Consider the following 15,100-nt stretch of genomic DNA (forward strand, 5'->3'; position numbering starts at 1 on the left):
CCAATGCCCTTGAACAGTATTTGATTATACTGCCACATATCTTCCAGAGCCTTTTATCTGTAGTATTTCCCAAATACCTCTTCTTTGATTTGGATTTACTGGCGTTTCCTTGAGGGTTGTATGGAAAAAAGCTGGGAGAGAATGAAAGAAAACAAGGTACAGGAGGTCCAAATAGAAGACAAGTGCTCAGAGATGAGCATACAGATGGAGGCTATAGTCTTGCCAGGGAAGCAGGGGCCAGATGTCCCCCTGCGGTGGCCATGCCACCACCCACTTCTCCTTGAACACTTCCCACTGTCTTCTTTCAACTAACTCAGGAGAAAACTCCTGCCAGCATATGAACAGAAAGTAAAAAAATCTTTGAGAAGACCTTCTTTTAAAAAATTTATGTTAATATAAATATGTGCTATCAGATTAATAAAACATTTGTTTTAACTTATAGAAAATTATTCCACCACCCAGTGCAATATGACCTTAGGCAGGTCTTTGTTTCTCTGCTCCAGAACACCATGGGGGTGGTGGCAATGGAACTGCAAAGGGACTATCTGTAAGGATGTTATTCCTAGAGGTAGACGGTGTCGCGATAAGATACCAGGTCCAAGAGAAGGCTGTTCAGCTTTCTTTTCAGCAATAGATGTTATATAAGAGTTGCCGTAAAGGCTTCGAAACCAAACTAAGCAGAGCCGGACACGCAAAATACATAAGCAGAGAACAATACTCAAATCACCTTTAATGTGCTGAAAACAAATCACTTCACAAATGCATTAACAATTATTTAAAGCATAACTTTGGACACAGTACACAAATTCAAAAGACAAAACAAAACAATACAGCAACACCATCCTGCAGTCTGATCTTGCAAAATGAACTTTAGGGTTTGAGGAATTTATTAAGATTTTAAGTATTCATAAGATGTGCCTAGTCATGCTCCCCCAGACTTGAATGCTACTGAGAAGAGCTGCACAAGAATATAGTTCCTTGTCAATCTCCACATTTTTCCATTATCAAGTGGCCTATTAGTCCAGCTGTGTTCTTGTTCCTTAAATATGTGCTGCAAAACCAGCAGTGAGAACTGGACAGAAACTTCCATTTCCAGGACACATGTGGATAAGCAACAAGTCAAATTTTAAAATTCTATTTGGGAGAGGAGAAAAATAAAAGAAAGAAAAAAATGTATCAGTGTGTCATTGAAGAAGTAGGCCTTGTTAGGATAAGGTACAAGTTGGCCACAATAGTGATGGCCTTTAACAGTATTTTGTTATTCTGAGATATATCCTGCCATATAGCTTTTGGGGTAAATTTCTTATCAGAATAGAGCCTATCTGTTCCACGTAAATAAAAATGGAAAAATCTTAAACTCACCAACTTATTTTAGAGATGAGGAAATAGAGTCACACAAGTATATGACTCATAATTTATGACAAGCAGGAAGCGGCGTTTCAATTTTGTAATTCCTCAGGTGAATGAAAATCTTTCCACTTTGCTGGTGTACCTTTTGCTCCATGACTTTATCTTCCTTAGGGAAAAAAGGTCCAGGCTGTCAAATATTCCCTTGTTGTAGCCAAAAAAATGTGATCTTCCATGCAGACCACTTGCTGCCTTGTCTTCTGTAAGGCTAGAAGACAGCTAGCCAGCGTTTCCTCTATAAGGACCTTTCACACAATTGAAGTAATGTGTTATGGCAACCTCATGCCAGGATCCTGAATGATTCCTCTGCCAGGATTACTTCTCAAGCCTGGAGCAGGCACCCATCCTCCACCCACTACAGGCTGTGAAGGGAGTGTGTGGTAACTCCATGCTCACAGACATGTTCATAGGGAACATGAACAAAATTACTTGTGAAGGTGACATATTCCAAAGGTGACATGTTCCAAAGCAACATGGGAATATTAAACCTATTTAAATCCCTCAGGTTAAGGTATTCTAGTTCAGAGTAACACTGAGAGACAGGAGAGGAAAAAATGTGTGCAAGAATGGTTTAAGTCACCTGTGTGAGTCAATCATGCTTGGTAAGTGGGCGGAACTAGAAGAGAAGAAGAGAGCTGAAAGCTGAGGGGAAGAAACAACGGAGTAAGGGTCAACTCAGAGTTCAGATGAACTCATGTGCCTCAATCTGTATTCCTAAACAACAGATTACACAGTGACCTGCCAAGTGTCATGCTTAAAATGCCATGTTGCCTCTGGGGTCCTTATGAGAGGTAATGAGGTGCTCAACATCTGTGTTTTGCAGTGGAAATTTCAAGCCTTGTGGTTCCAGCTCTTAAGACAGTAGCACTAGAAAAAATACAAAAAGACAAGTGGGGCATCACACTCAGACACTACAGGCCATGCTCAAGATCCTAACTCAATAGACAGTCCAAGAATCCAAGCCACCTTACAAACACATTTCCACATAGCACTGATTTGGGAATTTTTGAATTACTGATGGACTTTTCAGGTTCAAACTTAGCAATATTTGTCCTTATGGCCAGGTTCTTTCCTCTAAAATAGAAGCAGATGACGCATATACATTTATATCCCTTGGTAGACGTAGCAGTAAGTAGATATAGGCATGTTAGCAACAAAAGTTTAAGGACAGTAGGAAGTCTTAGCAGTTTTAATGAAAGAGCAACAACCCTAAAAGAGAGTGTATACCCCTGCAAAGGTAACTACTTCTCATCTAAATTGTCAGAAGAGTGACCCAGGAAGTAAGCAAGTGAAATGCACATAAGCCACAGTAAAAGTGGATTATCTGCTATAAAGAAAGAGCAGAGAAAGACAGGTACAAATAATCCTAACTAAGCATATTTAAAGAACCTTTTAGATTTCTGCTTTTTGCTCTAGATAGGGCAATAGATTTGTTGGAATAAGCTACCTGCTGTAAAGGAGGGAGGCTTAGAATACACCAAGGACAAGGAAAGATAACCTGGGGCTAATCAAAGTCTACTGCATCTGATTACCAGTTAACTGTGTTTCTCAGGCAGAGCTCAACTCTTCTAATATGATGTACAGGAAGGAATCTGAGAGTCACAAGTCAATGTGTGATAAGACCTCAGTGATCAGTTCTGGAGCCCCGATTGAAGGAGGCCCTTGTCAGCATCTTCTGAGCTCACAGACACTTGGACCCTTGGCCTCAGTAGCTACAGTTCCCCGATTAGTCACAGGAAGAAAAGGCCAACGTGGTGATTCTGCGAACACTCCCAACCTACAACTGTGTCAAGGACCAAAGATTCCACCAGGTAGACAAAACTACACAGAGCATTCCAGCTGTTCCTTAAATAAGCCCAAAGCCAGGAAGAAGGAAAAGTCACAATTTGCCAATTGCAGGGAGGTGAGGGCAAAGGTGGGAAGGGGGCGAGTGGAGAAAGTAGAAGACTACACAAAAAAAATACCCAAACTAGGTATCAAAAATACCAGCACTAGACATCAAGAGAAAAAAAAAGCTTGTTCAGAACACCAGCTGCGGAGACAGCACCAAAGAAAGCAGGGTGATAAGGAAGGAGCCACTGAAAAAGCCACCTGGTAGCTGGCACAAGAAGGAAGCTAGAAGGAACAGAAGTCCAGCCAGAGCCCCTGTATGACTGTGTGCAAGGGAGCACTTGGTAGGGGCAAGGAGGTGGAATAAACTTAAAAATACCAGCTTCGAAGCAGATGCTGGCAGCTCAGGCCTGTAATCCTAGCTACTCGGGAGGATTTGGGGAATGTGGTTCAAAGCTGGCCCAGGCAGAAAAATCTATGAGTTGCTTATACCCAATTAACTGCTCAGAAAGAGCTGGAAGTGGCACTGTGGCTCAGGTTGTAGAGTGCTATTCTTGAGCAAAAGAAGCCCAGGGACAGTGTCCAGTCCCTGAGTTCAAACACACACACACAAACAAAAAACAACACACACACACACACACACACACGCACGCACAAAACCGTTCCTCAGGTCAGCATAACATTCATAACATCATTGCTATTTTCCAAAGCAGAAAAAAAGAAATACCTGAAAACCTCCAAATGGTGAGACCTCAAAGTCTTACATAGGAAAATATTTTGGAAGACCCAGAATTTTATCACTTAGGGCTTTTCCACCCCCTTATTCTCTGTATTAGAAACTGTTCATGGGGGAAAAAAAAGAATCTCTGAAGAGAGTTACCTCTGTGTCTACCGTGTCTTGTCCTTCTTTTGAACTTTTCCCACTTTTCCCCGGTTTTGGTGGTTCCTGGGAAACATCAAAGGCATGCAATTAGTCTTCTCAATTTTTTTTCGACAGCTGAACATCAGATAAACCAAATGCAGTTTCGAAATTGATTTATATAATTGAACTGGAGCTTCTGGTGGTTTCAATCCATACCGGCAGGAGATCTACACGGTATTGTGGAAGGAAACCGTGCAGCCATGCTGCACCCCACCCCGCGCCCCACCACCCCGATTCTGATCAAGGCGCTTTCGTTCTCCTCAGTATCGGGGGGCTGAAAACTTTAAGCGGTGTCAGATGAGCCCGATTGCATGCAGCGCTCTCGGGCATTCTGCAAGCGCCACATCACACCCCTGGCTTCCCTCCGCGCCAAGTCCCGGGGAAGGGTTTCTGGGGTGATCCTGAAACCTTAAAGCCAGAGCCTTGGCCGCCCCCCCCCCCCCCGGCCCCGTGCAAACGCAACGCGCCGCACTGAGCCGCCGCCGCCCCGCACAACGACCCAGGCAGCGTGCCACCCTGTCAGCCGCCCGCTTCGCCCCCGCCCGGCCCGGCCCGGCCGCCGGGTCGCCGCCCCGCCAGCACCTGCCCACCTCCGAGCTCCCGCCGCTCCGCCGGGCCCGGCGCTCCCCGCCCCCACCGGCCTGCGGGGCGCCCGGCCCGCCGCCGCCCAGGGGAACCCGCCGAGCCCCCCTGCCCCGGCCAGCCCTGCCTTCCCCCTCAACCCCCCGCCCCGGCCGCCCGGACCCGGGACTCACTTTCTCCTTCTTGTTTTTATTCGGCATGGCTGGTGCGGACCGCCGCCGCCGCCCCTGCCGCCGCCGCCGCCGCCTGCCCCCGCCGCAGCAGCGCCCCCACCCCGGCCGTCGCGCCGCCCCGGCCGCCGCCGCCGCCGCTGCCGCCGCTGCCGCCGCCCGGGGACTGAGTCGCTCGCTCGCTCTCGCTTCCCCTTTTCCAGGCTCCCAGAGGCTGCGGCAGCCGCGGCGGCGGCGGCGGCGGCGGCGGCAGCGGCGGCGGCGTCTCTCCGCCCCTCCCCTGGCCCGCCCCTCCCCTGCGCAGGCCCCGCCCCCGCGCCAGGCCCCGACCCGTGCCGTCCCCACGCCGCCCCTCGCCCCGCCCCTCCGCCCTCAACGGCCCCTCTCCATTGGTCGGCGCGCCTTCACGTGCCCTAACGCTCCGCTGCGCCGCCACGCCCCCTGCGCGCCCAGTCCCCACCCACTTCTCGTTGCTCCGCCGGCGCCGGCTTCTGCCGCTGGGTTCTGAGGGAGGCGGGCGAGCGGTGGGAAGCGAGGCGTCTGAGGAGGCCTGTGGCTGCGACTTAGGTGACAGGGCCGTGGTCGCTGTGGAGGTGTGTGTCAGGGTAGGGGACGAGTAAGGCGTGTAGAACGCACGTTTGAAATGTATGGTAACAACGTGGGCGGCCAGCGGTGTGCTGAATGGTGACTTCTCGGCCTCGCCCTTCACCGCGGCGGCTCTTGCAAAACGAGGGCACTCGTGCGCGGTGCACGTGGGGGCCGTGGAGGCCCGGGAGCCGCGCGAGCGGCGGTTTCGCAGGGCCCCGCCAAGCCCCGCCTGCCGAGCTAGCCCCGCCCCGCCCCTTAGCGACCCTGCCTCCTCCGGCGCAGGCCCCGCCCCAGGCCCCGCCCTCCGAGGCTGTGCTTATTTTAGCACGGGCGGCTGCTAGGCTGGGTTTTTGTTTTTGTTTTTTAAACAATATGATTTTATTGTTATCGTTAAGGCGTGGTTCGGAGGGGATACCGTTTCATAAGTCAGATAAAGAGTACGTTTATTTTTTTTTTGGACAAGTCACCCCTTCTCTCTCCCATAGTTTTCCCCCTTCACGTCCCTGCCCACAAGTTACGTAGTTCGTTTCCCACATAGTGTATACTGAATAGCACAAGTACGTTTGTTCACCTTTATTCTTTCACTTGGTTTGATGGTAAGCCGTATGAGAAAACTTAAGTATGATGACCACCTACTTTTCTCATTCACTGATAGCTCTGGGGAGCCGAGTTTTCACAGGGGGGGAAAAAGCATCACTTTTTAATACATGCTTCTTCAGTCTGTCTAGGGTTCCTGATGATTGGAGGTGCTAATTAAAGTCATCCTAGAGTGCAGCAGTGCATCAGGTAGTGAGACTAGGAATGAAGGATGTGAGCGGTATTTCAGGCTCACCTTGTTTAACTAAGGGGCTGTAATTTTTTTTGTGTGTATGTGTGCTAGACCTGGAGCTTGAACTCAGGGCCTGGGTGTAATCCCTGAGCTTTATTGCTCAAAGCTAGTGCTCTACCACTTGAGCAACCACTTGGCTTGTTGGGGTAATTAGTTGCAGGTAAGAGACTCACACTTTCCTGTCTGGGCTGGCCTGGAACCTTGATCCTCAGATTCAGCAACTTTTAAAGCTAGGATTAGAGGTGTGATTCACCAGTAGCATACTTCAGTAGACATTTTTTGGGATGCTTTCTGTGTGCAAAGCATACTGCAAGATGAGCAAGGTACTGCCTTTGTCAAGCAATGCATATACCTGGGTGGGAACAGAAAACCCACTGCTAGCCATGGCACAAGAGAAGTCTTCAAGGACTAGGATTAGGATGTCAGGCTTGCAAAATTGTGAAGGACTCTGCATAGGATGTTTTGTTGTGGCCAGAGAGATACAAGGAACAAAAGCTCTTGATTAAGACAGGTATGGGTTGCCAAGTAATTGGACTTGTTTTCTAGTGCATTTTAGGGTCACTGAAGAATATTCAATTGGAAAAGTGATGTGATTACATTTGCATTTTCAAAAGTATCTGTGTCAGGAGTGTGGCAAGTGTGGAGGTGATGGTCCAGGTGCTGCTTCTCTGAGAGTAGCAGGGGGACCACAGGTAGCAGGTGGTGGACTTGCTCAGATGGAGAGCGCCAAGATCTTAGCTAAAAAGCTAGTGCTCATGTTTGTAGTTTGGGTACTAGAGTGAATGATGAGGAAGGAAAGCATATAGAGAGCAAGTTTTCTCAGAAGCATGATGAAATCTGTGTGGGACATTGTGTTCGAGCCGTGTCTCTCCAGAACATAGGTAGAGTGACAGTACGGCAGAGTTCTAGTTGTAGGTTGTTAGGGAATTATCAGGTCATTTTGAGTTTGAGAAAAGGAATAGAAAAGATACCAGACAAGCTGCCTAGTTTCCATCCAGTGACCTTGAAACCATAGTAACCAGAGAAGTCTGACTACACCATCATGTAACATGCGGGTACCTCACTGGCTACTAAACTGGTTTCCATTTGTCCACATTAGAAGAAGCCATCCCATGACCATATGAGCTGACGGTTACCTCTCCCTGAGGACTTTGTGCCCTGGGTGTTTGTGGTCTTCAAAGGAATGCTGGATGTAGATATAGCTTGCTCTCTAAAGAAGGATTTAGAATGGGATGCCAAAGAGGATACAGAAACAGTGTGTGAGTGCACATGTACAGTGTGTGTATGTGTGCCTGAGGGGCACCTCTTCTGGGAGGGCCCTGGCTTCCATGTTCATAAAGCCATCTTCCATAGCACACAAAACGTCGTTACCCTTCTGAAATGCTTTATTTTCCCTTTAAATAATTGTACAGAAAGGTTTTAATTCAGCATGTTAATTTATGTACACAATGCTGAAACACTTCTTTGAAAAGGTCTCTAGCAATTTGGACATACTCTGTCCATGTCTAGCTCTGGAGAAATGGCTAAGGGATTGCTTTGTTTATGCTCCTGGGGTCTTTCTAGAGGGTTGCAGAGGTTCCCAGAGAGCCCAACCAACCACACAGTGGCAGGGGTTTTCCACCCTGGCCCTCAGCTGCACTCAGCCTCTGCAACCTTCTCTTCCCAGTGTCTCCTCTCTTAGACACCCATGGCACTTGAGGTCCTGCCTCCTGGTTTACGCTGAGTCTAGTATGAATTTTTCCTGGCTGACACATTGCAGCTTGGGCCTTCCTGTCCCAGGATGCCCTCTTGATCCTGACTTCCAGGACACCAGGACACCATGGGCTCAGCTTGCTTCACGTCCCTTCTGCCCAGCTACCTCCAGTGAGTGTCAAGGCAATCTTACTGTGTGGATTTTCAGCTGAGCTTCTTAAGAGGTGGTGGTTATGGTTTAGATACTCTGTTTCTTAGTGCCTCACTGGAAGGAACTGATGCTGGCTTGCTCCTTATTGCAGTTTGGCCCGACTTGTTCCCAGACTTGTCCACTAACCTATGCCTTCTGCTTTTAAGCTATTTTCTCTGTTAGCCTCGTGGTGTAGCTATAGTCCCCTTCTGTCCTTGTCCCCGGCCCTTCTCAGGCTCCCAGCCTCCACCTCCAGCCAGGGGTTGCACGGATTGGACAGTAACTTCTTTTAAGGCCAAACCAGGTCAGCTCATCTAACCACCTTTTAACCCTTTCCTTTGAAAAGTCTTTCACAGTCATTTTAAAAATTGAATCTGGATATATTTATTCACACACTCAACTCTCTCTACTCACAGTGGCCTACAGGCTTAATAATAGATTTAAGTTGGGTTGGGAAGGTGGCTCAGTGGTAGAGTGCTTGCCTTGCATGCACGAGGACCTGGGTCGATTCTTCAGCACCACATAAGCAGAAAAACATGGAAATGGGCGCTGTGGCTCAAGTGGTAGGTAGAGTGCTAGCCTTGAGCTGAAGAGCCGAGGGACAGCGCCCAGGCCCAGAGTTCAAGCCCCACAACAGACAAAAAAAAAAAAAGTAGATTTAAGTGAAATTACATTTAAATTGTCCACATATAAATTGTATTGATCCCAGAGCCTGGCAGAAAACAAGTGCTCAGTGAGTTTAGTTGTCAACTAGTGGACAGTGATTTGGTGTAGGTACCATTTAGTTTTGAGGAGCAGGAGGAAAATCCCCAAGTTTTACCTTTAAGGCCCAGGATAGTTAACAGCTCTGTTAGGCTAAGCAAGGCTCTTGGTTGGCCAAGTGAAGAGCCTTGATAAACACCACTAGCTAGTTGCCCTGAATCTCAGTATAAAAACCATTCAGAGCTGGAGTAACCAGCCTTAGGTGCTGACCCCATGAGAACCAAAGGGCAAAAAACCATGAACTTTAGAACTTCAAGTCTTGTACATTGACCTTAATAAAATTTTGAATCCAGCTCTTGACAAATGTAAAACACAAAAAAAACATTATCAGGGGCTGGGAAGGTGGCTCAGTGGTAGAGCACTTGCCTTGCATGCCTGAGGTCCTGGGTTCGATTCCTCAGCACCACATAAGCAAAAAGAAAAAAGCCGGAAGTGGCGCTGTGGCTCAAGTGGTAGAGTGCTCGCCTTGAGCTGAAGAGCTGAGGGACAGCGCCCAGGCCCAGAGTTCAGGCCCATGACCGGACCCCAAAAAAAAAAAATCATTATCAGGTGAATAGGATGAAATACAATCCCTTTTCTTTTTCTCTCTGAAATCCCTAAGTCCAGGGGAGGATGTAAGAAGGGACAGAAATAACCTGAGGTGGAGAGAATACCTTAAGAGCATTAGAGACTAGATTACGAGGTCACAGAGAGAAAAGGGCACATTCAGATGGGGGCAGCAGAAGCTTGCTGGGAGGGAAGGCCTTGCTGAACAGCCACAGTATTTTGACATGTGGATTTCAGTTGTTTTTGTTCCCTTGGATTTTTGGAGACAGTCTCATTATATAGTGCAGATGGGCCTGGAACTCAGTGTGTAGTCCTGACTGGCCTCAAGTTCACAATCCTCCTACAAGCCTCCTGAATGCTGAGATTGCAGGTTTGAACCACCATGTCCACTTTGATTTTAGGTCTTAATCAGGTTTGGAGTTTTTGGTCTTAACAGACAAGAAATAGATGGCACCATCAAAAGGGTCTGATTGCAAATAAATGAATGAAAGGCCCAAGCATGGAGACATGCAAAAGTCAAGTACATGGGTGACAGTGAGCAAAGTGTTCAGGGTGAGTGCCCAGGTGCGTTTGCTGAGAGTGGGATAATGCAGAATCTGTTAGGACTACTGTCAAATGACAAAAGGGAGGAGGGACAAGTGGCCACCCCCTCCCTTCTCTCCTTTCTGTGACCAGCGCTCTTTTGTCCTGAGCCACATGACCTTGAGGACTCTGGGGCAGTGAGATGGGCCTAGAAGAGTGGAGAGTGGCTCTCTGGTGGAGTCTAATCTAAGCTGTGGGAGAATGGAAGGTTGAAATTAGTCTAGCTCTGTGTGTAGACTCTGAGAGTCCAACCCCTCTGAGTGCATGGCTCCCATATAGGGGCAATATTGTGCCTATATAGGGACAGTTGGCGTGTCACAATTGGATGTATGTGGGTACTGTTAGCACTGAGTGAAGGTTAGGGCAACTGCAACATCTTACAATATGCAGAACAGCCCCCACAAAGGATCCCCCAGGCCCCAAAGTCACTTGTTTTAAGTTGGAGAAACTCTGGTCTTACATAGATAAAATGGATGTGACACAGGTTGCCTGCCCTTGCCAGTGGCCACTGTGAGTGTCAGAGATGATAGTGGTGTGAAAACCAGAATTCTGCTCACAGACTCCATTTGGGAGAAATCCTCCACCTGGACAGAGCTCTGCAGCAGGCTTGGTGTACTCTATGCCCATTGTTGTCATCTTTCCTGGCCTTGGAAAGATGTAGCCCCTCAGCTGCCCCTACCTGAGTGAGCAGAGTTCTTTGCCAGGTTACTGCTCCATCTTGGGAGGCCTGGAAGTACCCCTCCACATACAATAAAATCCAGATTGTAATGGAGAGGCAGTGAGGTGGCATTGAGAGTACATTGAGAGAAAAGGCACATGACATAGCGTCATCTTAGCCATTTTCAGGTATGCATTTCAGTGACATTCAATGAATCTACTTCATTGTGCTACATCTATATGTACTACTGCAAACATCATTTTGTTTCTTCCTTTCCAATTGGGATGCATTTGTTTAATTTTTTAATTTCTCTGGCTGTGACTTCCATTGTTGTGTTTGATATAAGTGACAATGATGAGCCTTTTTTTTTTTTTTTTGTCGGTCGTGGGTCTTGAACTCTAGGCCTGGGCACTGCCCCTCAGCTCTTCAGTTCAAGGCTAGCACTCTACCACTTGAGCCACAGCGCCCAGTTCTGGCTTTTTCTGTTTATGTGGTGCTGAGTCATGCATTCTACCACTGAGCCAACCTCCCAGCCCTCTGGTGAGCCTTTTTGTCCTATTCCTAATCTTAGAGTAACATCTTTGTGCCACAGTAGTTTCCTTCCAATTAAAGTTTATTGAGTTTTTCCCCAAAGAAGTGTGTTGAATTGTGTCAGATGCCCTTTTTATATCAACTAAGATGATCCCCTTTGTTTTGCTAATGTAGTATGTTCCATTAAGTAATTTTTGCATATTGAACCATCCTTGCATTCCAAGAATAAATCCTACTTGGTCATGATATAAAATCTGCTGAATGTATTATTTTATTTTCTAGTGTTTTGTCAAGCACTGTTATATATTTATCAGAGATAGATAGGTTTATAGCTTCCACCCCCCCTTTTTCTTTCTTACACTGCTTTTCTCTAGTGTTGATTTCATTCTAATCTTATAGAATTAATTTGGAAATCCTTCCTCTTAAATGTTTCTGAATTTGAGGAGGATTGGTGTTACTTCTGCTTTAAATGCTTGGTAGGGTTCCCCAGAATAGCCCTCTACTGCTGGGATTTTCTTTTTTTTTCTTTTTTTTTGGGGGGTCCGGTCGTGGGGCCTGAACTCTGGGCCTGGGCGCTGTCTCTCAGCTCTTCAGCTCAAGGCTAGCGCTCTACCACTTGAGCCACAGCGCCACTTCCGGCTTTTTTCTTTTTGCTTATGTGGTGCTGAGGAATTGAACCCAGGGCCTTAGGCATACAAGGCAAGTGCTCTACCACTGAGCCACCTTCCCAGCCCCTAATGCTGGGATTTTCTATGTTGCCAGGCATTTGATTTCTAAGTCTATGAAGCTACCCCTTTACAATGAATGCTATAACTTTTATATCCAAAAATTTCCTTTCAGAAGAAAGTCCATCACTTTAGAAGGAAATGTGCCTTTTATATGTGATTTTTTCAGAAAAAATTTTAAACTCCTTACTAGAATTGCTTAATTTTGATTACTTGATTAGCATAGCTTGTTACTATTGTTTGATTGCATTGTTTTTTTTTGTTAAACAGAAAAAACAAGAACAACAATAAAAATATTGGACATTAGCCTTGATCTACCCAACTTGGCACACATAAAATTGAACATCCAGATATACACCCTAGAGTCGGAAGATAAAGATTTGCTACCACTTCAGGTATGTGCTAGCTTGTGCCAAAGGCTTATGAGTAAGTTTTATTTCATAATATATGAATTTACACTTGATGACAGATGGGCTGTTGCATGTCCAGAGGTGTCCACAGTGCCTGGCAGCTAGAACTTTTATGGAAGGGCAGAGAATCAATGTAGGGAATCATGCACAAATATGAGGCCCAGTTAGTAGCTGTCCATCCTTTTCCCTCTATCCCCTCAGAGCTCTCTAAGCCCTGAGAAGCTTCTGGAAGGCACATGGGAAGGGCATCTTCAGAGCTTTAACCACCGTAGCCCGCAGCTCTATCTTGACCACAGCATGTGCTCATTGAGGTGTGAAAGGCTAGTGCGTAACAACTCTGTATGTACTGCCTCCTTGTTTCAGAACAAATTTGTCTCTCTGCCTTTGCTTCATGTGAGTTCTGTTTTTGTTGCTGTAATGAAATTCCTGGGGCTGGGTACTTTATAAATAAAAGGAGATATATCTAGCTTACAGTTTTGAAGACTTGAGAGTCCAAATTCAGGTGGCCCGTCAATTCAGCCTGGTGAGGCCTTCCTAGAGGTTGGTACTGAGACTGCAGAAGCATCCCATGGCGGGACAGGAAGCCAGGGGAGCCGGGATACAAGTGTTAATGGAGCAGCTGTCAGAACTCCCTACAGCAGTTACAGCAGTTTCCAGGTCAGTCCCATCTCCTCACCACCCTCCTTGCCTGCTGACTCCCCTGGCTTCCCAAATTCTGCTCACCTCCACCCAGCTTGTACATCCCCTCTGGCCTCCCTGTTGGAGCTGCTCCTTTTCTTGGCTCCAAGGAGGTCCATGCCCACCTCCTCCACTTCCTAACCCCCACTGCAGGGACGTGTCTGCACTTCTCTCTTCCCCCCCTCTCATATTTCCAGTGAATATAGGGTTTATCCGATCCTCGACTTGCTGGTTTCCCTGTCTTTTCACACTGTCTCTCCTCTTACATCTGTCCTTCAAAATTTGGGCTTAGTCGGGGCCAGTGTGGTCTCTCTTGCTCCTAATACTTCCTGATTCTTTTTCTTCTGCTGTATTCCATGGCTTTCTGCTTGTTCTCTCTTACTCTCTTAGGCCCTGTGGACTCACCTATCCATTTGCACCAAGGTCTATCCTAAGTTGCTGCTCCAACCTCTGGTTATCTCCTTTACACAGTAGTCTTGCTGTATCTGCAGTTTGACTTTCCATAGTCTGAAGATATTAAATAAAAAATTCCAGAAATAATTCATAAATTTAAAATTATGCATCATTCTAAGTAGTGTGATAGAATCTTGCACAGTTTGGCTCCACATTGGACGTGAATCACCGCTTTGTCCAGCACACCCACACTACACATCAACATGCCCCCTACCTAGTAGCCATTTCTGTTATCAGGTCAGGTGTATCTGTATCTATCACCCTGCTTCTATACACGATTTGGTGCTGTGTGCTCAGGCATCCACTTACAGGGTTACTTCTCATATATCAAATAAGATTAAGAGATGAGTTTTGGGAATGCTTTGGTGACATAGCATATTGGGCAATAAATATTAGACATAATAGAATTACTGAACTGAAGGCCTAGGTAGGCAGCCTTTTGTCCTACTATTTGATCATAATTTATTACCCACCTAATATATGTCTTTGGAATTAGGATTATATTGGTAGAGACAGACAGAACACTTTCCTTATAGACCTGCATTCTAATGGGGAGAAACAGATAATGACTTCATGAACAAACAGATAAGTGAGATCATTTTAGATAACAATATGCTACTAAAGCCAAAACTGGTGGCGAGGGATTGACCCATACTGTCATAGCCACTGTCCATGTGGATATTTCAAATTAATTCCTTACAACGAAATAAAATGTAAAATTCCATTATTCAACTTCACTTACCACTTTTCAGTTCTTTTCAGCCACATGTGACTCATAACTACTGTACTGTTCAGCATGGAGATAGCACATTCTCAACATTGCAAAGGATTCTTTGGACATTCTGGTTGGGTACTGCAAAGGGTCTGGCAAGGGAGCAGTGGCTACTTCAGCTACAGTGGTCAGAGACAGTTTCTCTGGGAAGGTAGAATTTCAACTGAGATAGGGTCACAGAGTGAACCATGTAAGCTATTGAGAAACAGCTTTGCAACTGAAGGGCCATCTGGTGGAAATGCCCCAAGGCCTTAATGCATGTGACTTAGACCATCTAGAGGTTGCTCTGGCAAAGGGTGGGAATAGATTTTCCTGAAGGCAAGAGGAAGGCTGGATGTTACCTTCCATCTTTACAGTGGTCTTGGCTGGGCATATGACTTGGGCTGTTCATTTGATCCCGCTAATGTCAGGTTCTCATCACTCCTGGCCTCGTTTTGCTACTGCTGCCAGGGGAGCCAGCATGTAACACAGTGTTCACAGCTGCTGCTTGGCTCCATTCTGCCACACAGGTGAGGGACTTGCTGCATGTGTATACATCTTGTCAAAACACTATCACTCCAAAAGTGAAATATTTATTGCATCAACTTGAGCAAGCCTCGGTAAGCAAGGAAAAAGCTAAAACTTTAGTAATCCCATCTCCTAAAAATAATAATCATTTATGCTCTATGTCCATCTTTTCCAGTTTTTATCCTAATCATATTACTTTTATTGGCAGAAACTCAATTATGATATACCTGTAGTTCTGTAGTTGGGTTTCACCTCCTAAGACTTTG

At 46.4% G+C, this 15,100-nt stretch overlaps 1 protein-coding gene and 1 long non-coding RNA gene across 5 annotated transcripts in view; one reads left to right on the forward strand and one right to left on the reverse strand.

Annotated features, from left to right (window-relative positions):
• Positions 1 to 5,013, reverse strand: part of Ppp2r5c (protein phosphatase 2 regulatory subunit B'gamma) — a 137,616-nt gene extending 132,603 nt beyond the window's left edge. For all 4 annotated transcript variants that reach the window (XM_069997555.1, XM_069997557.1, XM_069997554.1 and 1 more), the window contains exons 1-2: positions 4,915 to 5,013; positions 4,118 to 4,183 (exon numbers count right to left, since the gene is read on the reverse strand). In XM_069997555.1, the coding sequence (XP_069853656.1) occupies positions 4,118 to 4,183; positions 4,915 to 4,941 (93 nt within the window). In that variant the 5' untranslated portion in view covers positions 4,942 to 5,013. The remainder of the gene's footprint in view (positions 1 to 4,117; positions 4,184 to 4,914) is intronic.
• Positions 5,014 to 5,378: 365 nt separating this feature from the next.
• The window catches only part of LOC138810557 (uncharacterized), a 147,484-nt gene continuing 137,762 nt past the window's right edge, over positions 5,379 to 15,100 (forward strand). The window contains exons 1-2 of the long non-coding RNA XR_011367159.1: positions 5,379 to 5,504; positions 12,285 to 12,409. This is a non-coding gene — a long non-coding RNA (uncharacterized lncRNA). The remainder of the gene's footprint in view (positions 5,505 to 12,284; positions 12,410 to 15,100) is intronic.

This window comes from Dipodomys merriami, unplaced genomic scaffold (assembly GCF_024711535.1).
Source record: "Dipodomys merriami isolate MVZ:Mamm:240054 unplaced genomic scaffold, mDipMer1.0.p SCAF_50, whole genome shotgun sequence".
Lineage (NCBI taxonomy): Eukaryota > Metazoa > Chordata > Mammalia > Rodentia > Heteromyidae > Dipodomys > Dipodomys merriami.